Source organism: Fukomys damarensis, unplaced genomic scaffold, assembly GCF_012274545.1.
Source record: "Fukomys damarensis isolate Sample0158 unplaced genomic scaffold, DMR_v1.0_HiC HiC_scaffold_4, whole genome shotgun sequence".
NCBI lineage: Eukaryota > Metazoa > Chordata > Mammalia > Rodentia > Bathyergidae > Fukomys > Fukomys damarensis.
In genome coordinates, this window is record NW_022900916.1 from 16,035,967 (window position 1) to 16,062,741 (window position 26,775).

General features: G+C 39.2%; 1 protein-coding gene across 4 annotated transcripts in view; it reads left to right on the forward strand.

Moving 5' to 3' along the window:
* The window catches only part of Scin (scinderin), an 819,415-nt gene that overhangs the window by 58,022 nt on the left and 734,618 nt on the right, over window positions 1-26,775 (forward strand). For all 4 annotated transcript variants that reach the window (XR_004514640.1, XM_033756972.1, XM_010643372.2 and 1 more), the window contains 4 exons: window positions 20,732-20,824; window positions 22,942-23,074; window positions 24,542-24,630; window positions 25,408-25,623. Coding sequence is in view for 3 of the 4 variants with exons in the window: in XM_033756972.1 (XP_033612863.1) it covers window positions 20,732-20,824; window positions 22,942-23,074; window positions 24,542-24,630; window positions 25,408-25,623 (531 nt within the window). In the remaining variant the exon portion in view is untranslated. The remainder of the gene's footprint in view (window positions 1-20,731; window positions 20,825-22,941; window positions 23,075-24,541; window positions 24,631-25,407; window positions 25,624-26,775) is intronic.

Sequence of the window (26,775 nt, forward strand, 5' to 3'; positions counted from 1 at the left end):
AGAGGATGTGAGACCACCTCTGAACTGTACCTTTAGCCCTTCCACAAACTGAAAATAATCCTGTTCAGGGTATTGAACTAAAGCCTTTAAAGTCATATTTCACTCTGTGCTTCTTTTCTTTGCTCTACACATATTTACCATGAAATTTTGCACATGAATTATGTAAAACCCTCTTGAAGTCTTTCTTTTTATATTTAAACCCATCAATGAATGTAAGGGAAAGTTAAATATCTCATTAGCCCTAAGGTCCCAAACTTTATTCTTTTGTTGTTGTTATTTTGTTGGTACCAGGATCAAACTCAGGACCTTGTGCTTGCAGGGCAGGCTGGGTGTGTCTGAGCTAAATCCCCGGCCCCCAAAACTTTATTCTTTAAACATTAGCCGGGAAGCTGAAAAATCCCCTAAGGAAAAAGAAATTTATCTCATAGATTTTCAGTTTTTAGAAGAGAATAAAGATGGGGCCAGTTGATTATAACTGTAACAAAAAACTAATTTTCCTAATCTGGAAAGACTTTAAAAAATAAAATGAACTTGCTAAGGGTATAATCAATGTAGATGGTGATGACAGGTACTGGCACCAAAAGACCACAGGGAGGTGGTGAGCAGATGTCGTGCTGCTGAGTCATTAGGTTTCTTGCTGTTATGAAAACACTTGTATGTTTCCCTGAAGAGTTATGTGTGAAGTCATGTTTCAGAGTGTCCATGAAAACAAAATAGAAGGAAAGTTAGAGTATCAGGTCGTATCTGAATTAGTGCTTATTGAGCACTGGATTAGTTCCCAATCAAGTGGAAAGTCTCTGCTTATTTTGTCAGGCTGAGAAGCTAAAAGTGCAGTAGAAAAATAGAGTAATAGAGTGAGGACAGATAGCGAGGTTGTTGTCGGGTGGCCTTTAAAAAATGGCTCACCAATTAAAAGTATTGCAGGTCCTTCTAGCCTCAAACAAAGAATTGGATGAGATGAACCGAAAACGGAGCCAAAAATTTATTTGAAAAATGAAGGGCGAAGAAGGAAAGGGAAGAAGTGATTAAGCAGAGTGAACATTGGCCCCCCCCCAAAAAAAAAGAAAAACAAAAAGGAAAAGAGAAAAAGAGAAAAAATTAAAGCGCACTGTGTCTGGGAGATTGTAGCCTGGGCTGCTGTGAGAAGTCAGAATAGAGGGACCCTCGGGAATCTGGTCTCCTTTAAGTCCTCATCTCCCGGGAGCCTGGGAGGCGTTCTTCATCCCGGTCCTGAGCGTCATCTGGGATGCCTGGGAAATTGCAAATCACAGGTCCCTCCCGCTTCTGCAGCCAGCTGTCTCCCATGACCCTATCGCTAGATAGTGTCAGAGCGGGTCCCCCAAAGACATGGGACCTCAGTTTACCCCACTCGTGGGATGGGTGTAGTAGGATCACTGATTTCTGACAAAGAAAAGGAATTTGCAAGACGCATCAGTGAGAGGCGTAAAGAGGGTTCTGGAGTTGAGGTTTTTATGTGGTCGTGGGGGTGTTTCCTAAGATGAGTGATCTCGGAAGTGTATTCAGTCTGCTTGTCAGGCCACCTACTGGGTGAGCCAGGTTAGGATGCAGACCGATTGCAGTTTAGCACTACGCTGCCCTTCTAAGAGTGTTGCTTCCTGGAGAATGGAGGTCTGTGGGAGTGGAAATTCACGGCCTAAATGCAGGCTTAGGGTTTCATAAGACCCTTAGAAATTTTTAAAGTGATTTTCCTGGGAGAACAACGTTGTAATTTTGAGTACTTCTTGGGTTCCTTTTTTTTTCCCTAGTATTGGGGATCAAACCAGGACTTTCCACTTGAGAAGGAGGCACAGTATCACTGAGCTAAATCCCCAGCCTTTCTGTGTTTTGAAGCTGCAGTTTTCTTAAAATTACAAATTTTCTTGTCTTCCTTCTACCGAGTTTATTTCTTCTATTCTATGTCAGTCCTCGGACTCTACCGAGCAGGGGCAGAATGCTGCCATTTGTTAGAAGCCTTGTCATGATAGAGTTCATGTTTTAAACTCTTCAGTATTAGTGTATAGTCTAGATTAACCTCCAAAGCATCTCTCTCTGTGTCAGAATTGTGGTCTGACAATTTTTTTTTTTTTTGGTTTTTTGAGACAGGGTCTCACTTTATAGTTGAGACCGATCTGGAACTCACTATGTAGCCCAGGCAGGTCTCAAACTCACAACAATCCTCCTGCCTCAGCCTCCCTAGTGCTGGGATTACAGGCGTGCGCCACCACTCCCAGCTTGCAGTCTGACAACTTTAAAAGAATTTATTCAGTCATTCTTTTTGGCAAGTTGGTTGGATATTTAAGATGAGCCTACCTGGGCATCTTATAAGTAAAAACCAGAGTTGAATAATTCAAATCTTAAATTATCCTTAAAGTTGTATATATATAAGGCTAACTTAGACAAAGGGCAAAATTTTTGGTCCTATACCTCCAAGGTAGTCTATCGAATAAAAATTCCATTTAATCCATGCTCCTCCAAGTTCCTTGGAAGCAGATATTGCCTTTATATTTGTGTGGACTTCACAACTCTTGCTCATTGTTTATTAATATTTGGATAATGAGGATAATTAATTATGAAATATGTGGTGCCAGAAACTCAATCTGTTTTTGTTTTCTTGAAGGCTACTGCACTTGAAAATTTTCCCTGTTTTATTTATTTATTTAGCGGTACTGGCGATTGAACTCAGGACCTTGGGTTTTCAAGGCAGGCGTGATGCCACGGAGCCACATCCCCAGCCCTCCCTGTGTTGTAGATGATAGTATTGATGAGCATATGAGCAAAGCCATACTACTGATTACCATACATTTTAAGACCAATTACATCTGTATAGGAGCAGGTAGTATTTAGGCAAGAATAATTCATAGTTTTCTAGTCTTTTCTGTTTAGACAGGTAGTTATCAATTGTCTCTTAGAAAGTAGCAACAAGTTTTTGTGTCTGTTGTTACTGAAATACTTTCCCACACATTAGGCACCTAAGAAATATGCAGCTAGTAGCTAAAAGGTTTTATGTTGTGAATAAAAGCACACCCCAAGCGCTTTAGTTGGCTAATTTCCATCTGTGGACTCTACTCAGGTCAGGCCACCTGTCTGTCACTGGATAGGATTCTAGGAGTCTCCGAAGGCGGAGATAGGAATCCAACCCAGCCTACCTGTAGAACAGGTTTGCAGGTTCACTAACTCCTGTACCAAAAAAAATAATTTTCAGGACTTGTCAGTAAGAGACACAGGGATTTATTAGGCAGAGATTTAAAGCACTCAAAGAAATAGAGTGTAGGTGAGAGGGAGAAGGACAGGGAGAGGGAGAAAAGGAAAAGCTTGAAAGGGAGAGAGAGAGAGAGAGAGAGAGAGAGAGACAGAGAGAGGCCTCATGATTTGGAGTTGGGTGTATTTATGGGACGTGGGGTGACCTCAAGGTGGGTGATCCAGGATGTGTTTTCATGCTGTCACGTCACCCATCTGGTAGGCTAAGCTAGAATGCAAACCATTTACATGTGTCTGAAGTTGAGATATTTTGTCCAGTAATATTGCTACTTCCTTAAGGTTGGAGGTCTGTGGGAGAAAATGTCATTTACAGGTGAAAAGCACAGGCTCAAAGTCCAATTTGTGTCTTTAAGACCCTTGTAATAATAATAATAACTATATTGCTACTTCCTTAAGGTTGGAGGTCTGTGGGAGAAAATGTCATTTACAGGTGAAAAGCACGGCTCAAAGTCCAATTTGTGTCTTTAAGACCCTTGTAATAATAATAATAATTTTTGGGGGGCTTGAGTTTCCCGGAAGGGAAAAGGGCTTGAAGTGATTTTTGTGTCCTGAGGTTTTTCAGTGTTAAAGATCTGATGTTTCTCATCTCCTTTCTACGTGTCTTTGTTTCTTCTGTCCTGCCTCATACCCACTTGGTGTCTGGCAGCCACAAAGCTCAAGTCTGTCTCTCACTGTCTGGCACAGCAGTGGCCCGACCACTGTGCTCGGCTGTGGCCTGCAGGCCCAGTGCCACCTCTTGGGAACTGCTGTGGCCACCGCTGCTCACTGCTCGGGGGAAACCGAAAATGCTCTTTGAACTCCAAGCGTTACCGGTTTCTGTGGCCCTTTTGACTCTTTCCAGGTTCTTGGTGACCTGAACAGAGAACTGGGCAAGAGATGCGGAAAAGGTAGCGAGGACTTATTTATTAAAGGTGGAAAAAGGAGGGAGCGTAGGCGAGTGAGAGAGTTCACGGTGGCTGAAAAGAAATACACCGTGCGGCGTGAGAGGCTGCGGTAAGAAATGCTCACTGTGGCCATGAATTAGCAGTAGGAGTCTTTCATCTCTCCAACTCCGAGATTGCTTTTATCCTGTTGGCCAACAAGGCATTTGGGATGGTTGTCCTATCAGAAGCTCACTTGGCTTGACATCAGAACTAAACTGCCCTATCAAGGGTTCGCTTAGTTTTGCATGGGAAGAATTGAAGAGAGCATTTTCTGGTTGGTCCCAAGTGCAGAGCTAGGGAACTATGCTCTGCCTCTTCTAGGTTTCTGTGATTAATAGGACATGGCCACTTGCAGGCCAGCTTGTCCCACCCTAATCTCCTACCGCACAAGGATATGGAACTTTATTTTTGAAATCAGTGGGTATATTTGTCTTATGCTTCTTCCAGATTTAACAGCAAGGCTGTGCACATTTCTACTACTTACGAAGGTATTGTACAGTGTAAATTTACAGAAAAAGGAGTGTTTTTTGATTTTCAGTAACCTTAGTGCATTCATACTTTTCAGCTTGTAAATTAAAATATTAAAAATAAAGTCAGATTAGATTTAGGAAATTTAGAATTTGGTCAACATTCTTTAAAATTTCCCGGTGGAAGTGTTGGTTTTGTAGCATAATCTTGGGCTTGTTGGGACTTGTATGGAATTATATTTTAATCTCTGTACCTAAATTATAGTTGTACATTAAATCAAACGTCATTGTTTAAAAAATAGTGCTATAAAGGTGAGGGAACATTATTTTGATTAAATAAATCACTCCCTATTTATCTTTGCAGAATAATATTAAGTGAACCAAGACAACAATAACAGAAATAAGGAGTTCTTGTGAAAATACCATGCAAAAATTTTTTATTTTCATGCAAAACATTTTTGAAACAAGATATGTGTCTCCCCCTGCCTGTACTGGGGATGGAACCCGGAGCCCTTGCACTGAGCTATCTGTCAGCCTTTTTTATTTTTTACCGCAATCTTTTTTTTTTTTTTTTTTTTTTTTTGGTACTGGGGATTGAACTTGGGTCCTTGCACTTGCAAGGCAGGCAGCAGAACCACGGAGCTAAATTCCCGTCCCCTACCTGAGATATTAATGTGGTAAATAGACAAAGTAAACATTTCAATATTAAGAACCAACAAAAAACATGTGGTCAAAAAAAGTGTACTTGTCTTTGTGGTTTTCAAGTAGTGTCAACTTCTTGTATATCCTTTTTCTGTTGGAACTTTTTGTAAATTCTTGAGAAATTGAACAGTGTCTTAGATATGTATATAGCATTGTGCTTGGTATATAGGAGATGCTTATCAGGCTTTGTCATCTTATTGAAATGACACGGAGTCAGAAGGAAGAGGAAATCCATTTAGAGGTTTACTAGTCACAGCTTTGTAAGTGAAAGGGACCCAAAATACGTATCACCTTCTCTCTGCATTAGGAATATAGATTAGAAGAAGCAGCAGAGATACCAGAAAATCAGAATCTGTCCCTTTCTTTTTGTTGCATTGTAATTAAATCATTTCCTTTGTCTTCCTTTATTGCTGGACACTGTTCAAGGCACTGTTCATTTTTGAATCAATTATTTGGATTTCTAGCACTTAACTCAGACATCCATTTTGTTACTCACCAATCTGTCCCATGGAGGAAGTTGGAATATTCTGAAAAAGATAAGACATAAATATAGTATTGACATAATTAACTGTGTGTGGCAATAAAGTAATAACATTTCAAATAACCTTTGTCTTTGTCACACCAAAGTTCAACATTAAGACCTGTGACCTAACTGATAAGATAACACCTTTATACAATAAGCTCAAATTAATAGGACTTGGCAATAATTTCAGAATAAGTACTTTTTTCTTTAGTTTGCTGCAGAAGTGAAAGAATAGCAGAAGAACCTGTAAATGTGATAATTCATTTCCAAGACAGGTGGACTCAATGAGTAGCATAAGACAGATAAATAGAACTTTGACTCACAATGTCTGCATCTGAATGGATAAACTAGAAGAACTATTAAACTGGATAGGCCAACACAAACATTAAGTTGGAATGGTCTTTTGTGTAAGTGTTCCTTTTGTTATAATTGTAGTGATAATATATAACAAAAAACTAATAATGTGGCTGTATTTTTTCTGTCATTTTTGGTTACTTTCCTTTATCTTACACTAAATATCTAAGTCACTTTCTTGTCACCGAGACACAATACTCGATACCAGCAACTTAAAGGAGGAAAGGCTTATTTTGGTTCACTTTTCAGTCTGTGGTTGGCTGGCTCCAAGGCAGGACAGTAGGACAGAGGATAGTGGTAGAAGAGAGCTGCTTGTGTGGCGGACAGGAAGCAGAGTGCGAGTCAGGGGAGGAAGTAGGAAGGGAGATATAACCTGTCTGGGTCCTACCCCCAGTGACCCACCTCATCTGACCAGGCCTAACAGGAAGTCAGCACAAGGCCCATAATGCAATCACCATTTGAAAACTATACTTCTGAGCTCATGCAGCTTTAGATGGACATCCAGATAAAACCGTAACCCTAGGAATCAGCCAAGCTTGGGTACCAGTGGGACAAAGCAATTATTCAGTAATTCACAATTCCTTGCATTCACGTTGTACCTTAGTTTTTAAGTGCATAATTATAAGCAACAATATTAAGCTTCTATGAGTTATTTCTTAGCATCTTGTGCTAGAAATTAGCCAAGCACAGATATTAAAAGGATGAGTCTTTAAGATGCAGTAATTCATGTTCCCTTAGTATTTATTTTATAATTAATATTTGTATAATACCATGAGGACATATGTAAGCCTAAGGGAAAGAACTTCCTTAGATGGAGGCCATTTGTGAACCACACTTCTTTTTTTTTCTCATTGAGTTTATTGGTACATTTTAGGTATACAGTACTGTTACATTCATCATTGGGATCTTATACCTTTACATGACAGGTCTTGGTTCTCATTTTTTTCCCATACCCCTGCCTTCCCTGCACCCCCTCCACCCTTCCCTATTTACAAAACTCTGTTTCCATTTTTTCCTTTTCTCCTATTTTTTTCTTTTCCCTTATTTCCTTTCCCCTACCCTTCCCACTTCCCCTACACCTTTTGTGAACCATATTTCTAAGTAGTTTTAGCAGAGCCAAGGGTCACTGTGTTCTGGAATTGGGTTATGTTGACAGTACTTATGTAAGTCAGTGTTACTGCCATTAGAATTGCTATTTGGATTGCATCAAAGTTGTAGTTGCATAGTTCTATAAAACAGGTACCTAATTATAAAAAGGATGCTAAAATGACTTTAAACAGGATGCATGGTTTGTTCATGTAAATACAGTATTCTGCATGGTAGAAACCAATAGGAGATCCTTTTCTGAATATTCCATATTTTCCATTAATCATTAAAGAGGTACTCATATACCGAGAAGGAAATATATTAGTATCTATATCCAAAAAGCAAAATTCATGCAAATACATTGTTAAATGCAGCCCTATGCCATGCATAATTGACAAGCTAGGTATTGATGTTTTAGTGCAATATATAAACTAAAAAGCAAGTCATTCTTGAAAATCAACTTTAATAAAGTCTGACAGAGTGCATGCAGGCAAGACAAATCTGTTAATTAGAAACTTTTGAAGCAGGCAGCAAGTGTAATATGGTTTGGATTGTGATATTCGCTGCCATAAAGCCCCTTTGCTAGGTGAGGCATTTTCTTGTATTCTGCAAGGTTAAAGACAAACGGCTCAGTAGGATGAATTTTCTGTTCACTCTTACATTTTTCTGGATGCATTTTTCTTGATATTGTGTAAGTGCTAAGAAATGTTTCGTATTTGCTGCAAAAGAGGTAGCAATAACCACCACTGTGACAGATATTTAGTGCTTACTATATGACTGGAACTCTTGCGGGCTTTATAGGATGAGCTGATTTAGTTTTTGCAGCAGTCTTATGATGTGAGTGCATTTCCTATGCCCCTGGCTTAGGTCGGGTCACTCCCAAAACTGGTTCTGAGACAAGGACTTGGGGGTAGGCTATAACCTGGGACGTGCTCCTGGCAGTCAAGTAGGAGTAAAGTGAGACAACATTGTGTGTAAGTGATTCACGGCAGCAGGCAGTTGGGGCTCAGTAACAGAGGGACTCTAGGGGAAACTGGAACACACTTGAGAACTGGCTCGCAGAGGCTGAAGAGGCTCACCCCTTGGCTGTTTTGTTTTTTGGTTTTTTTGAGAGAGGGTCTCACTATATAGTTGAGACTGACCTGGAACTCACTATGTAGCCCAGGCTGGTCTCAAACTCGCAGTGATCCTCCTGCCTCAGCCTCCCAAGTGCTGGGATTACTGGCGTGTGCCACCACGCCCAGCATAACCCTTGGCTGTTAATTCCTCAGAGTCTCCAGCATGTCTTCTGCATAGACATATATACTCGATGACCTGGCAGTGCCGTCTGACAGGAGAAGGTTTTCACCTGTAAGAACCAATCTTCTAAGGTAGAACTGCCTTGGGATGACTTCTAATGTAGAACAGAGGTGATGTGTGCAGAGCACCAATAGCACCTAGTACATACATCCTCACTGTATAGGTGAGAGAAGCGATTCCTAGAAAGGCTGCATAACTTGTCCAAATGGGAATGAGAATAAGCGATCAATGACTCGGACCCAGGAGGCCTTCCTTCCAGATCACATATTCTTAGATAGGCAGAGTGTTGCAAATCCCATCTGCTGTGGAGGTGTTTTATAATCTCAAAATTTTTGTCTATAAAATTTTGATATGTATAGCCTATTTTATATATTCTATATCATAATTAATAGCATTAATTGTCAGTGGACTGACCTGGTCTTTTGTTTTACATCTCTACTGTCAGCATTCAGCCTTTCAACTGCAGTTTGGAAGAATTAGATTCAGGGTAATTAGCACACCTATTTTCTTAGAAAACATATGCTTTTAGGGCTAGTACAAAAGCTATGCAAATGTTTTTCAAGCATCTTAGAGTACATGGAAGCCATTTTGAATTTACTCAATTAAATTTTGGTGCTTAGAAGTTTTCTGGATTATGTAGATAGAAGTTTTCACAACTTTCTTGCCATTAAAATAAAACATGGTCTCATCTAATTAAACATTGTATGTAAATCAGGTTTATTTACTTCCTGATGTCATCACTTTCCTCGTCACTGAGACACAATACCTGACACTCCCAAAATAAAGGAGGACAGGTTTGTTTTGGTTCATGTTTTCCGTCTCTAGTCAGTTGGCTCCAAGGCAGGAAGGCATGGTGGAAGAGTGTGGTGGGGAAAAGCTGCTCGCATCATGGCGGCCAGGAAGTAGAGGGAGAAGGGAGGAGATTCACCCTCACAGGTCACGCCCCAGTGACCCACCTCTTCCCACCAGACCCCACCTCCTGACAAGTCAGCTGTATTGCTCCCATATTTCAGTCATCTTCCAGAAGCCCTGCCTATGAGCATACATGGCCTTTAGGAAGGATATTCTGGACCTAAACCATACCACCTCCTCCTAAAGAGGTAGAGAGAGGTAAAATTACATGTTTGTGTGAAGGTAAATGTATTGTGTGTACAGTGATGGGGGCATTGAAGAAATGCTCATGGATGGTGGAAAGCTCATGTTATCCTGGGATGCCCTACATAGCTCTTTATTTTCTCTGTTTCTCTAAGAAACATAGCATCTTTTCCATTCTTCCCTTATCACACTTCAGGTTTTCCAACCGGGGATCTCCAAAGTTGGTGAAATAAGCGAAAATTATTGAGGCAAAAAGCTCAGAAACATTTTCATGAAGAAGCAGCTCTGAGAGGAGGAGGCTGGACCTTTGGGGCCTCATCTTTTCTAAACATCTCTGAATCTGAGGCTACGGGCTATTTTCATATATTAGGGACTAAAAATAAATCAAACGTGTCTGTCACTTTTCCTTCTTGCTCCAGAGTGAAGTAGTTGGTACGCCACGTTAAATGTTCTATGTTTGGAAGCAAACTTCAAAGTCTGTGTACAGATGGCCTAGCAGCCCCTGCCTGCGCTGGCATTTATCCAGCACAGATGAACTCACTTAGCATCCCTGCTCTGAAACTCAGCTAACTGAAAGCCCGGCCCACAGCTGACTTGTTCACCGTTACAGCTCCTGCTCTCTCCCACGGAGCTCTCTCCCATATAAATAGATCCTCCATGAATGGATCTTACATAACCAGTACATTCCGTTTCACCAAAATAAAGTTAGATACGTATGACTACTTGTGGGAAAAGAGAAGATTTGAACACTTGGGATCAGAAAATTAATTTTATAACCAAGGACTAAGGGCATCATACACACTGTAACAGCAGAGAAAATTCAAAGAGGGGAAGACATTGCTACATTCTTTTTCTCCTTCTGTGCCCTATAGATTGCACGGGAGATCATCCTCTAGGTTTTGCTTAGAAACCTAGATTCATCTTCACCTTGTGTTTTTGAATCTAAAATATAAGATTTGACCAGGGAACAGTGTCATCTTTAGATTGTTTAGTGAAATCATTAGGTCAAGATAAGAAGAAATAGTAATGTCAGTCCACAAGGAGATGTGCGGTAAGAAGGTCAATGTTACTGTATAATGAAAAGAATTAGAACTGTGATGTGCAGGGTGATATAAGAGGGGAGGATAATTCTTTGACCACGATGATATTTGACTTATATGAGGACGAAGGAGGACTTTTGTTGTGTTCTCGTGATGTGTCGGTAAGGATGACAGTCACTTTACTTGCACTGTGTCCCTCGTAATAATTGAGAGGTGGTAGTCCCTGCACCATTTACAATGTGGAAACAAAATCACGGCAGCTCACGGTATTGCTCCTTTGAGCTTAGGCTTCTGGATCCTGCCAAAGGAAGCTATGAGTCAAAGCAACAAGGGAATGACATAGACATTAGGGAACACACAGTGTCCATTTAAGCACTGATCAGATAAAAATACCCAACGTGGGCTTGAGGTCTTACAGAAAAAGGCTCAGTAATCCCTGGAGAAGGTGGATGATCTGAATTTGCTCGGAGCCAGCTGCCAGGCCACCAAACTGTGACAGCTCGTCTGGGAAAGGTGTCCCTTGGAGGCAAAAGTGAACATTAGAAATGCTTGGCTGACCTGCTGCGATGGAGGAGATGAAAAACACAGCCTAGCAAAGCCTATCCTGTGAACACTTGAATCCTATCACCAAGCCAGGCCGAGGGGCTCCTTAGATACACAGTGCTAGGTCTTTAATGCAGCAAGGGAATCAGAATCTCTAGAGGTTGTACTCAGACATTGGCCCTCTCTTTTCTAAAATGCAGCCAGTAGAAGTAACTCTAGGGTGATAAGCTGGCATTTGGGCTAATGTATTTTAATAACATAAGTTAGCTTTCCCTGTGGCAGTCACCTACCTGTAAGTTAACTTTTAAAAACCCAGTTACTCAGTCACTACAGAGCCGCGTTTCAGGGGCTCTGTAGTGACAGTTATATAACTTGGCCAGGACAGATATATAAAACATTTCGTCCCTGCAGATAATTCCATTGGGTGGCACTGTGCCAGAAAATTAAGTGGCTAAGCTTCTTGTAGATGCTGCATTCACTTTGATCTTTTATTCTGTCGTGTGTATCATGCTTTCTTTCCTCTACAACGCCTTTATCTACTACTTATATAGCAAATTCTCCTCTATTTGACCTATGAATAAAGGGATAAAAGATTCCTGAGAGGAATGGAGAGTCAGAGTTTGGATCTCATGTCCAGGTAGGATGGAGCTGGCTGCAGAGTCTGCAGGCTTTCCTCAGAAATCCCGTGGTTTATATCTCTATGGATCATCCCTGTTATCAAATATTTGTCTTACCTGAGACACAAAATGCCTTTCAGCAAGTAAACAGACCTAACAAGGACTTACTCACTTTTACAGTTTATTTCTATGTTCCATATGCTTGCAGTCTACTGTTTAAAAATTACTAAGTAAGTAAAATGTTTGCTCTTAGATTCTGAGCACTTACTCTGCTTCTAGTAAAAATAGAGCCATTCAGAGTGAAATGGTTAAGATAAGAACAGGACGGCATATTTTCTATGTAAGGAGACTTCACCTGGAGTTAGGAGGCTTGGGACCTTCATCCTTGCTTTGGAATTTATGAGAGGTGGCTCTAAGGCAAGGCTTCCACCTTCTTCAGGCTCATTTTCCTTATCTATCAAGCTGTGGTCATCATGTTATTTACTGGCCCTGCCTGTCTCTCAGAGTCTTCTGAGAGGTGAACAGGACCCTCTGTACTAGTGCCTGTGGGCCTAGGGTCCAATGTGAGATGTTTTTGTCCAGAATGATCTGGAGTTTTGTGTTCTATACTGTCCTTCCTCCAGCTCATGTATTAGCTTTTTTCCCAAGATGCACTTCAAGTACTTCCTGTCAAATGAACAAGTACCTTGAGGTATATATATATATATATATATATAAAGTAAAATGAAAGAAAGCACATCTTTAAAATGAATGAGGGTATGAATGGTGGAATTTCATACCCATAATAGGTGGGCCTGGCTACAAGGTTAAAAATAAAGGAAAACAGATATACTGGCTGTGAAAGCCAGGAACTAAGAGGATACCATCAGTTATTTCTTAATTGCCTGGTTCTTCTTTCTGAAAAAACAAACTTTTACACAAGCTTGAGTTTTAAGAGAAAATCATCCTGTGTAAAGTAGTGGGAGAAAAACAAACCAAGAAATTCCGAGGTAGGGAACTGTGCATCTGCAGCTAGGATGGTTTATTTATTCTAATGAATACAATGTTTTCTGAATTTTTTTTTCTGGCTCTTTTTGGACTGAATTCTTGTTGAAGACAAAGAAGGCTCATTTAGGCAGAAAACAAAATTATTGTTCTACAGATTTCCAAACTGTTTAATACAATAATAATATCTTAAGTTGCTAAATATTTCCATTATTTTTACAAAACAGAGAAGAAATGATAAAGATACTCCCATTTGTTTTCTGTTAATATAATGCCTATAACAAAACAGCAACTGAGATCTTTCAAAAAATCACTTAATTTCTACCTGAAGACTTAAGAGCAAGGGACCACTGATGGCCACTTCTCTCTAGGTCTTTGTAAATGCTTCTTTAATAAAAATGCCTAGAGCAGTTAGGGATCCATTAAAAATAGTTATTATTCTGTGATGAGTTGAGTGGTCTGGGAAGTGTAAGGTAGATTGTAGGTTAGAACGAAGTGATAATACACATTGGCCCTTTAATAAAAACAAAATGAAGTGATAATTACTCCCTTTGAAGTAAGGAAATGCCTACCGTGTTTGTTCCACTGAAAGGAAGACAGAAAAAAAACCTCAACAAAAATCAAAATAAAAAGTATTTTTTGTCTAATAAAAATTTTAGTTTTATTTATTAAAGAAATAAATATGTTTTTGTGGAAATCCTATGAAATATAGATAAGCGTAAAGGAAAAAAAATCACCCTACCTCTTACCTTTGAGGAAAAAAAATTTTTGTTTTTGTTTTTGTTTTTGAGATAGGGTCTCACTAGGCAGTTCAGGTTGCCCATGAACTTGCTTTTTAGCTCAGGTTAGCCTCAAACTCATGGCAATCCTGCCTCAGCCTTCTGAGTGCTGGAATTATAGGTGTGTGTCACCAAGCTGGGCACAAAAAATTTTTTTTTTCTACAATTTGGTGCTTTCATATACATATTGCTATTTTTATAAGAAAGAGTTCATATTATAATGTTTTGCAGTCTGGTTTTTACATGAAATATTGTGAACATTTTCTTTATTATAAAATAGTTTTTCTAGCTCAGTGTCTGTATCATTATTTTCATAATAAATATAGTCTAATTTATTTAACCATTCCCTTGTATTTTGGGGGTTTAGGTGGTTAACATTTTTCAAAATTTTGTGGTGAACATTCATCAGGTTACATTTTGTATATATTTAAGTTATTTTCTTGGAATAATTTGCAAGAATAGAATTATGGGGTTAAATAGTTGGCATGCTTTTAAGGTTTCTGTTGGCCACTGCTGAATCATGTCCCAGTGTTTTCCTTCTCATCAGAGAGTTCCTGGTAGAACACTGAATCTTTGCTCACACTGGATATTATCAGATTTCTTTTAGTCTCTGATAATATTATGGATAAATATTGTCATTGTATTTTGCATTTATTTTTCTTTTCTTTTCTTTCTTTTTTTGCTTTCTTGTGTTTGTTGACCATTGCTCTTTGTTCTTTTGAGGGCTATTTGCCAATGAAGTATTCTGATATGATGGAAGAACTTCCCCGTCTCAGCCTTCAATGGCCACAACATCAACAGAACCAAGAAGGAAGGGGTAGGAATTGGAAAAAAAGGCAAACCAAAGCAATACGAAAAAGAAAGTAGAACACCATCTTGAATAGAATATTTGTTGTGCAGCATAATTGTTAGTATTGGTCTTATATGAACTAAAAATGGTCCTGTACAATTTCTGCCATGAAACAACTTCTACTTTATTTTTCAGAGACAAGGACTGTATTTCAGTGAAGTCATTTGAAGTACTTGCTAGAGAAAGTTGGAATTCCAATTCTGTCACTAGCTGTGTGATCATGGGCAAATCACTTGGCCTCTTACCTTGTGTGTGAAATGGGATAGTAACAGTGCCAGCTCAGTTCTAACTTCAATGAAGATTTTGATGGTTAGGGTGGAGTTTCAGCTTGATTTGCTTTGGGGTTCACCCTGGGGAGAAATGGATCATTAGTATTTTTTACACTATGCTTAGCCATCCAGGCTTTCAAGGACCGCTGCAGCCATGGTCCAGATTGGAGGCCCCAGGAAGTTAGAGATGCCAGGAATGCAGAACATTTGTGGAAAAAAGCTACTGCCGGAGAGTAGAGCCAGTCCAAGAGGGAGGCTTTTTTAGTTTCTTTCTTGTTGCTCAGAAAAAATACCAGAAACCCAAAGTTAAAGGAGGAAAAGTTTATTTGGCTCACAGTTTGTAGAGGTTTTAGTTCATAGTTGACTGGCTCCAAGGCAGGTTGGCATGGCAGAGGGGTATTGAGGGGCAGAGGAGAAACAGTTCATGGCAAGCAGAAGGCAGTAAGACAGCAAGCGACAAGTGACAAGCAACAGCTCTCTTTCTGTCCCTTATATTTTATCCAGGCTATCTGCCCTTTGGGTGAGTAGCGCTGACTTCCAGGGAGGGCCTTCCCAATATCCAGCCCCAGAACTATGCCAAATCAATCCATGGACTAATTTAGTAATCACACATCCTTGATCCCAGTAGCATACACTTAATCCCAGCATCACACACTCTAGATCCAATCATCTTTGAAAAGCTCCACTTATAACCACATGAGGCTTTTGGGGGGACATCTAGACATAAGCCGTAACAGAGGCTGTGTGGGCTGTGATCAGCAAGGCCACAGAGGTAGGGCCAACCCAGTTCCTACGAAACTTACCTCTTACCACCACGTGCCCTGGATGCCAGACCTGGATATCCATCACTACACACAGTTACTGTTTGTGTATGTGCACCATAGATGAGAAATAGCATCTGTTCTCTTGGCAACATTCAAGTACCCAATACATTAATACTAATTATAGTCAAGGAAACTTTACATTAAATCTTTGAACTTACTCATCATATAGCTGAAATTTGTCACCCACTTATTTCTGCCAGTCCCTGGGATGCACCATCCTATTTCCAGCTCCTATAAGTTCTTATATTAGTCAGCTTTCTCCTGGCTGAGACACGATACTCAACACACACACACACACACACACACACACACACACACACACACAACCTGAGTGGGAGAGGTTTAATGCACTCAGCTTCAGTCCATGATGGGTGGCTCCAAAGCAGAAATGACATGGCAAAGCTGAGTAGTTCATGGACCAGGAAGCAGAGCGTGGGAAGAGTGCCAGAGCAGAGGGGTGGAGAGATCAGACATAGACTCAGGAGATTCAGTGTAGGGCAGAGGAAGTATTCAAACTGATCGTAAGTTTAGATTAAGAAGAGACCTATTGTGATAACACAAATGGAGAATTAAGAATGATCCGTTTTGAAGAAAACAAGTTCTGTTTGAAATATATTAGACAGTAGTACTGTAAATGAAACTTTACAGGAAATAACTGAAAGAAGAGAGAGCTCCAAGCTTGAATAATAGTTCTTGGCTGGTACAATTGATGATATTTTTATTTGTTTTTTTCCCCATTAAGTTTATTGGTACATTTAAAGCAAACAATACAATTACATTTATCATTGGGATCGTGTACCTTTATATGATATGTCTTGGTTTTTGGTTTTTCCCCATTCTCCTGGCCTCCCTTCACACCCTTCACCCTTCCCTATTTACAAAGGCTTTTTTTCCATTTTTTTCCTTTTTTTACATTTTTTATTTTCCCTTATTTCCTTTCCCCTTGGATGACAATTTTTAAATGGAAGATTCTCAAGGAAAACTTCTTTGCTTTTGTGCCCTTTTGGTTTGTCAAAATATATCATTTTACATACAGGGGGTTATATGAACTAAATGTCAATCATATGGGTAACCTAAAATGAAAGTGCTTTAAATTTAGGCATGATCTTACCTGTAAAGAAAAATATTCTAGATAATAGTCCTTTGTCTGAGGAACAGCTGGTGAAAAGTTTTTCCCACATTGTAGGTTGTCTCTTTGTTCTCTTGATGGTTTCTTTTGTAGTGCAGAAGCTTTTTAATAAGATGAGATCCCAGTTGTTGATTCTTTCTGCTAGTGCCCATGCTACTGAGGATTTGTTCATAAAGTCTTTCCCTATGCCAATGTCTTCAAGAGTTCTGCCTAACTGATCTTCCAGCAAGTTTAGTGTTTCTGTTTTAATATTTAGATCTTTCATCCACTTGGATTTTAATTTAGTGCATGGTGAAAGATAAAGGTCCAATTTTCATCTGTGGCAGGTTGAAATCCAGTTTTTCCAACACCATTTATTGAAGAGGCTGTCTTTCCTCCACTGAGGATGGTCAGCTCCTTGGTCAAAGATGAGGTAGCTGAGTACATCTGGATTTGTTTTTGTGTCTTCCAGTCTGTTCCACTGATCTTCAGATCTGTTTCTTTGCCAGTACCATGCTGTTTTTATCACAGTGGCTTTGTAGTATAGTTTCCAATTGGGAATCAAAACAATCAGCCCCCAAAATATAAAGACCCAATTAAAAAACGGGCATCTGAAATGAACAGACATTTCACAGACAAAGAAGTAAAAGCAGCAAGTAAATATATGAAAAAAAATGTTCCACATCACTGGTCATTCGAGAGATGCAGATGAAAACAACACTGAGATTCCACCTCACCCCACAAAGAATGGCTGCTATCAAGTGATCAAATAATAACAAATGTCGGTGGGGTTGTGGGGAGAAAGGAACCCTTCTCCATTGTTGGTGGGAGTGCTGACTGGTGCAACCACTATGGAAATCAATATGGAGATACCTCAAAGAGCTGGGACTAGAGATTCTATTTGACCCAGCCATCCATCTGCTGGGTATCTTTCCAAAAGAACTAAAAGAATCATATCATAGTGATATATGTGCACCTATGTTTATAGCGGCACAGTTTGTAATAGCTAAAACTTGGAAACAGCCCACTTGCCCCTCAGTTGGAGACTGGATAAAGAAGATGTGGTTTTTCTATAAAATGGAATATTAGTCAGACATAAGGAATGAGAAATTAGATTCATTCATAAGGAAATGGATACATAATGAGGATATACTCCTAAGTGAAATAAATAACTCACATGTGTAAATACCGAATAGTTTCTCTGGTGTGAATAAACTGTAATGTTACATAAAATCCTAATGAGATAACTGACATTGTGAAATGGGGAGCAAGGCGCTAAAGGTATAGGGAAGGTGGGATGGGTAGGGGAAGGGTAATAAGGGAAAAGAAAAAAATGTGAGAAAATGAAAAGATGGAAATAAAGTGTTTGTAAATGGGGAGGGGAGGAGGGGTTGAAGGGAGGGCAGGGACAAGGGGAAAAAATGAGAACCAAGACCTGTCATGTAGAGGTACAAGATCCCAACAATGAATGTAACTGTACTGTATCCCTAAAATGTACCACTAAATTCAATTATTTAAAAAAATTAAAAGAAAAGCTTGATTGATAGTTTATTTCAAAGATCAAAATATATAGCATAGTTAATAAAGTGAAAATGTTTAGCTAGTTTGTTCTTTTTGGGCAGGTTGTAAAATCCTTAAGGTTGGGCAAGGTGATGGGAAACTCATTTATATTCCCCAGTGATATGCTTGGTGAATGCTTAATTGTTGAACGGGGTTTTAAAATGATCCATACGTGTACCTGACAACATACTATGTCCCTCTACCCTCGAGGTAGGCCTGTTTTCTTCTCCCTTCTTTCCTTTGTCCGTCTCTCTCTCTCTCTCTCTCTTTCTCCTCCTACTCTCTCTTCTTCCTGTCTGTCTCTGTTTGTGTCTCTCTCTCTCTATTTATTTATTTGTTTGTTATTTTTTGAGACAGGGTCTTGCTATGTAGTTCAGGCTGCTGGTCTTGAACTCACTATGTATTCCAGACTGGACTCAAACTCACAGTGATCCTCCTCCCAGTCTCCTGAGTGCTGGGATTACAGGCTTGCACGGCCAGGCCTGGCAGGCTGTTTTCAGTAAGGGCCTTTGGTTTAATTCCCAGCTGTGGTATAGTCCTTTGAGAGCAAATTAAGATACTTGGCTAACATGGGGATTGTTACCTGAAAATTAAAAGTTAGAGTCTTCCCCATACCTCAGACTCAGTTGGCCCCATGGGAGACTCCCATTCTTAGACACGCCCTTATCTTGAACTCTTTCCTTCAAACTACTGTCTTTGATGGAGTAGAATTACGAAATGGTACATGAGGAGAGTTCTGGGGGCTCATACAAGCTGTGTGTACTTCTGTCAAACTACAAATGTTAAAAAAGGCTTTCATGGTACATACTTTAATTTTGGGTATGATCCTAAGTTTAGCCAAAAAGAAAAGCTCTATGGCTATCATTTAGCAGGTATGGTAATTAAAAGTTTTGTCGGTCACTGTCTAAACAAAATGATGTCATGTTCCCAAAGGGTAAGTTCTCTGGTGCATTTTAACTCCAGATTGTTCCCACACTCCCGTGATACTAGGTTTATGTACATTTTGATAATTGTTTGCTATGTAGCAGTGTAATTTTCATGTAATATAGAGTAAGGGAAACTGAATAAAAACACCTTATTCAATAAATTAATTGTTATTAAATATCTGTTGCATTTAGTGTTAAATACTTTCTTTTTGTTTTCTGAAGTTTGACTTTTATATTATTATGAAAATCACATTATTTATAATAAATATTTTATTCCTGTCTCTAACATCCTATGGTATTTGTGTCAGTTAATTTAATGCATTAATTTACAATGCCTATGGGCATATTTTTTGTGAGTTTACTATTTTAGAGAGCAGATTCAGATGTGTTTTTCCACCAATCACCTTACTCAAGCCTTTGGATTGTATCACAGATGCAGACGATACAGAAACACATATATTCATTCACTTGGTGGAAACTTGCTGAGCCTCTACTCTAATCCCGCCCACCCTGTGCTGAAAATCAGTGATATAGCAGGAAACAACACGTCATTAGGGTCATAGAGAACATGCATTTTCACTATCCGGTACTAAATCAGTAACAATAATATTTTACCCTCACTTAGTAATTTTTGTTGTTGTTGTTTTTTGTTTTTTTGAGACAGGGTCTCACTATGTAGTTGAGACTGATCTGGAACTCACTATGTAGCCCAGGCTGGTATTGAACTCACAGCTATCCTCCTGCCTCAGCCTCCCGAGTGCTGGGATTATGGGTGTGCACCACCATGCCTGGTCCTAATTTAGTAATTTTAATCCAAGCCTTTATAAAAACAAAATAATGCAAATTATAGATTATTTCTACAATGTTTTCTAGAAATCATAGAAGAAATTCTGTTTCAGGAATGAGCTTCAGAACTTATTTTTTTCTTTTGATTATTTAATTAAATTAAATTAATTAATTTATTTTTTGATTCTGGGGATCGAACTCAGGACCTTGGACTTATGAGGCAGGCAGTGGCACCATTGAGCTAAATCCCTGGCCCTATTTTCTTTCTTTCTTTCTTTTTTTCTTTTCTTTTTTAAAGAGCTCATTTCCTAGTAGATTTCAAAAAACAGACACCCGAGGCTCCAAATTTGGGATTTGGCTTTCTTGGAAATTCATATCACCAGCAAACTCAGAGTTTGCTTACTTAATGTGATTGGCTGATTTGGCCCCTAGAAAAAGGCATATGTTGTATGAATCAATGAGAAACATGTGAGGCTGGTGATTTTAATGACCAGGGTCTCGTAATCATTGCTTTTATAAATGCAAAACAGCTTACTTAAAAAAAAAAACCCTTATATGTCCTTTAATTGTGAGACTTCTCCTTGGGAGGCTGAGGCAGGAGGATTGCTGTGAGTTCGAGACCAGCCTGGGCTACATCCTGAGTTCCAGGTCAGTCTCAACTACAAAATGAGACCCTGTCTCAAAAAAAAAAAAAAAAAAAATTATGAGACTTCTTTTATCTCTTGTTCTCTTTTCCAGGTTTTAGGGGAAAAGCCAGCGCTTCGAGATGGAGACGGTGACGATGACGCCATAGCGGACATCAGTAACAGGAAGATGGCAAAGCTGTACATGGTGAGTTCACTGGGACCAAGTTCTCTTTTCTGTGGGGCTGGGTGTGGTGCAGGCTTGTGCACTGGAGTGATTCTCTTTGCTATGGCTGATTACTCCTCAATGCTTTCACAGAGAAATGTGTAGGTAGAATCAGTTCTTTTCTCTTATGTACTTGTTAAATTTATTCTTTCTATTACTTTGTGTTTTTTTTATCAGAAACAACGAATAAATGCTCGCTGTGACTTACATAAAACTTGTTACTCTGTTGGGTTGCGGCCAATGTATTTGGACATATTTCAATCTATAAAATGTGCCCTTCATAGAATAAAGCATTTTGTTAGCTTTTTCTTTTAAATTCTTGATAAGATTATAAGATCTTTGCCTTATTTAAGATAGCTTCCTTAACTCTAATAGAGGCTTTCTTGGTTACACGAAGGTGAAACTCTCACATCAGTCAGCTGGAAGGAAACAGGATAAAACCAGCCCTGCCCTGGGTACTGGCTTACTGAATGCCATGTCACCTCTCTGCTGAATGGCTTTGTGACCTTGGGCAAGACATAGCCATTCTAGGCCTTCATCTGCTTATCTGAAGAGAGAGGGGAGTTGTGTGAGCAGAGAGACAGAGAAGATACTAGATGATTACTCAGGTTCCTTCCAACCATGCAATTTTATGATTTTATTGCTGGTTAGGGTAACAAAAGCCACAAGACATACCAGTTAAAGAGATGGCTAAAATAAGATTCTTTAAGTCTTCCTTCCCCTTACAACTTTCCAAGCAAGAGATATGGACTAGATAGTAATCTCCCTGCAGAATCTAGTAATTTTCTCATCTGTAAGGGGAAGGAACTCTATTTGATGTGCTTTCAAGGACTTTCTAGCTCAGAAACACATAGCTTTACATCAACTGGGAAAACGGATTCCTCCTAAATGGCAAAAGAAAATATGGTTACCATTTCTGATAAATACAGAAATTCTTATCTAAATACTTTGTGGTTTCATTACTTTCTTTAAAACCTGTTGTCTGTAGCCTCGTGTTTCGTTTAATTCACATTATCATTCAAATTGTCTTCCCTCGTGGACAAAAAAAAATTCTTCCCCCCAGCGGGAAATGTGAACCCTGAATCATGTCTAACGTGTTGGACCCATCTCAAATAAATGAAAATAATTTGGTGCTCCCGAAAAAGACTGGGGAGCAGAATCCCCTGGGAGCACTTTCTAAAAATACACAATTCAACCCGCTGCTCAAAAACTCCAGCGCTGATCTGCGGAGGGGCCTGGGATTAACTGGTGCCCAGGACGCGTCGCTGTAGTGACAGGCTGACCTTTGGAAGCCTGCATGTGACTCACGGATACCACTTTCCACTTTGTAAGACCCACGTGAAAATTAGAAAAACTCCTGCTTCCAAATATGAAAGAAGAAATTTATTCGTGATGGTTTTCGCAAAATATAATTGAATTTCAAGACTGTGTGTTCCCATAGGCAAGACTAGAGTAGGGCTTCCCCAGCGCGATGCCTGCTACATAACGGGCACTCTGTGGCCTGAATGGGTGTTTTGTAAACTTCAGCTTTTGGTGAGTCCAGTGAGTGAAGGATCATTATTTACTTGAAAATGTTGCTCTAAAATTTAAAAGGGACCATGTGAATGAAATCCATCACATGGTGCTTACTACATATGAGCATCTCAATAAACCTTTGCCATTGTTATTATCGTCTTGTTTTCTGATGTGTTAATCTCAATATTGAACGTTTTTAGTCGGAGCTCTTTTACCCTGAAAGTAGCTTTTTTGAGATATAATACGCTGGTACCTCGACTCACAAACTTGATTTGTTCCACGATGTTGGGGAAGACAGCCACGTTGGTATTCCTGCAGGGACAATAGCCCTGGTCTTGTCACCTGTTGCGGAGTTCACCGACAGAAGCAAAATTTTGCCAAACCCTTCTGTTTGTGAACCAAATTGTTTGGAAATAAAAGTGTTCGTGAACTGAGGCATTACTGTACACACATCATAAAGCTCTTCCAGGGTGTAGTTCAATTTTATTACATTTAGAGAGCTGTGTAACCTTCAGTGTAATGTAATTTTAGCAGACTTGTGTCCTCCCTGAATGAAACCATGGTGCTCATGGTTTTTATTTTAGGTTTCAGATGCAAGTGGCTCCATGAAAGTGACTGTAGTGGCCGAAGAAAACCCCTTCACAATGGCGATGCTGCTTTCTGAAGAGTGCTTTATTTTGGACCATGGTGCTGCGAAACAAATTTTTGTGTGGAAAGGTAAAAGATGCTATTGATCTTGCTGCATTTCCAATTTATAAATGTTTCCTTAGGAGGGTAAAGAAAATACTTTTTTGCAGCCTCTTTGGAGATACGATCTGTAACAATCTCACCTAAAATGCAGCCAAATTTCCTTTACTAATGTCATTTAGCAAGGATTAGGGAGTTAAAGCAAGCATTTGGGCAATGGAAAAAGAATCTTTTTAGAATTACTGTGTTATTAAATATTTTAATGTTCTAGGGAATATTTGCCATTCTCACATTGGTTTATTTAAATTAAATTATAATTGTGTTTATATTTGGTATGCAACTATTTCTTGTGTAATTTCTTTACTCTCTGAAACCTTGTCTTTCTTTAATTTTTTAATCAGTTAATTGGTACATTTTATGTATACAGTACAGTTACATTCATCATTGGGATCTTGTACCTTTACATGACTTATCTTGGTTCTTATTTTTTCCCCATTCCCAGCCCTCCCGTCACCCCCTCCACCCTTCCCTATTTACAAAGACTTTGTTTCCATGTTTTTGCTTTTCTCATATCTTTTTCTTTTCCCTTTTTACCTTTCCCCTACTCCTCCCACTTCTCCTACTCCTTTAGACCTTTTCTTCCTGTTGCACAATATCGATTATACATTTTGATTCTTATTAGCACTTTTAGTTTTTCATGCTAGAGAAACTATTTGGTATTTACACGTGTGTCTCGTTAATTTTACTTGAGTATGGTCTCAGTGTGCATTCACTTAGCTATAAATGTCTCTAATTTCTCATTCTTTGTGGCTGAGTAGTAGTACTCTATTTTATAAGAAAACTACATCTTCTTTATCCAGTCTCCAAGTAATAGGCTATTGGGCTGTTTCCAAGTTTCAGCTATTATAAACTGCTGCTCTAAACATGGGTGAGCACATATCACTGTGGTATGATTCTTTTAATTATTTTGGGAAGATGCCCAACAGGGAAATAGCTGGGTCAAATGGAACCTCTAGTCCCAGCTCTTTGAAGTATCTCCAAATGGATTTCCACAGTGGTTGCACCAGTCTGCACTCCCACCAACAGTGGAGAAGGGTTCCTTTCTCCCCACGACTGTGCCAACATTTGTTGTTGGTTGATTTTTTGTTAGCAGCCATTCTTTTTTTTCTCTCTCATTGAGTTTATTGGTACATTTTAGGTATACAGTACAATTACATTCATTACTGGGATCTTGTACCTTTACATGGCAGGTCTTGTTTCTCATTTTTTCCCCTTACCCCTGCCCTCCCTTCACCCCCTCCTCTCTTCTCTATTTACAAATACTTTATTTCCACTTTTTCATTTTCTCATTTTTTTTCTTTTCCTGTATTTCCTTTTCCCTACCCTTCCTACTTCCCCATCACCTTTAGGATAGCAGCCATTGTTTCCGAGGTGAGGTGGAATCTCACCATTGTTTATATCTGCATCTCTCTTTCTATAATTTACCTTTTACTTTAGGTAAAGATGCTAATTCTGAGGAGAGGAAGGCTTCAATGAAGACAGCAGAGGAATTTCTACAGCAAATGAATTACTCCACCAATACTCAAGTATGTGTGAAAATGAATTGGCAAGAAAAAAAAAGTCAAAACATGGGAGTTACGACATTGTCTTAAAACTCATGAGTTTGCTTCTGAGTAACGTATACGTGTGGGGTTATCTCCACTCGAGGGTGTGCAGTGTTGTATTGTGTGTTCCTCGTATTTTTTTCTGTGTGAGGTAAAATTTTGCAGAAACTTGAGATCAGACTTGTTAGGGCTGCATAATGAGAAAAAGCCTGTTCACTTCCAACACAGCCTTTAATTCATGATAATAAACCACAGTTGATTGAACTGGAAGCACTTATGTACTCCTTAGTGCAGGTTGTATAGATGGGCTGGTACCAAGATAATGTTTGTCTTTATGGTGATCAACTTAGACATTGGTCAGTTAGTCTTTTCCTGTCTGAATTTCTCAGCCTCAGTTATGCCATTCATCCTTGTATCGTGGCTCAAGTAACACTGTGAGATAATTTCTTTCAGGTCACAAATCTCTTAGGAACCTGACATTAGAAGACACAATGGTAACACACGGAAATTTATTCTTATCACAAACATTCAGATTCAATGGCAGTTTCTTTAATTGTGAGGAAAAGAAGGACTGGGCTATTTTAGCTTCATGGGCTTCAAAATGTGTATCTGTAACCACAGAAACCAGGACAGTATTTCCATTTTCTTAGTTCTTTCTCCAATACAGAGTATTACTAGAGTAATACTAGAGTATTACTAGAGTAATATTTTTCCTTCATCTCTTATTTTCTTGGTTATCATTATTGTTTTAAATTTCAGATTCAGGTTCTTCCAGAAGGAGGTGAGACACCAATCTTCAAACAATTTTTTAAGGACTGGAAAGATAAAGATCAGAGTGATGGCTTCGGGAAAGTTTATGTCACAGAGAAAGTGGCTCGAATAAAACAAGTTCCATTTGATGCCTCAAAGTTACACAGTTCTCCGCAGATGGCAGCCCAGCACAATATGGTGGATGATGGTTCTGGCAAAGTGGAGGTTATATATCTCACAAAAACTTTTTTTTTGTTAGTTTTTAATCAAGCCTGTTTATGCCAGTCTGCATGGTAACACAATTTCTGGAAACTGCAGACATTTTGTATTGTAAATTTTATGTAGTAATAGAGATGGTAATAAAGACGGTACATTATGGTATCCCAAATTATGGAAGTTAAAGCTAAAAGAGATACTGTTTGATCATACTAACCACTTTACAAATTTGTATGTTGAGACCCCAAGAAGATAGGTGGTTTGTTCAAGGTTTCCTAACTACCATCTTAGAGACCTGTTGTGGAAGGCAGCCATCTTGCTTCAGGTTCAGAACAGCTTTTCTGGCAGAGAGCCTGTGGTGAAGGTTGTCCAGTGGGAGTGTTGCTCTGAAGGAACTTACAGCCACCAGTTTTTCCTTCCCCCATATATTACAGGCAATCATGAAAGCAAACTGAGCACGTGTATTATTAAAACTAGGTAATTTCAGAGCAAAGCAAGTTTGTTGGTTATTCCATTTTAGATTTTTAAAATTGCTAACAATTTCCTTGTCATTCTCCTTAATTCTCTTCCCTGTCAATACATTCTTAAGTTGGCTAATCTGATGGGAACTAAGTAAGGTTACTTCCCATTTTGTAAATATGTCCACAGTTTTTCTAAGTCTGCTGAAAGGACCCATCACCAGTTGGGCCTTCAAGGCCTTTGTGATCTGACCATTGCTCCCTCTTAGTTCACTTGTCAGGACTTGAGGGTTTACTCTTCCCTCACCATCTGGTTGGTTTTCCAATTCCTCCCTCCACTATCTAGCTAGCATTGTCACTTTCTGTGGCAATCCAGTCAAGTCGTAAGCTGCACCTCTCTGGGAAGCCTTACATAGGCCTTCTTGGTGTTCAGTTTATAAGTGATAGTTTCCACAGGATTTATCCTATTGATACCATAGAATTGTTCATTTATTTAGACGTTTCTCGTAGGCCTCTCACCAGTACCTTTAGAAGAAGAGTTAAATATCTTATCTCTTCATTCCTAGGGATTACCACAGTGCTTGCCAAACTATATTATCAAGAAATTTGGGCAGGCCTGGGATTTAGCTTAGTGGTTCCACCACTTGCCACGCAAGCACAAGGACCCAAATTTGATCCCTGGTACATTAAAAAAAAAAAAAAA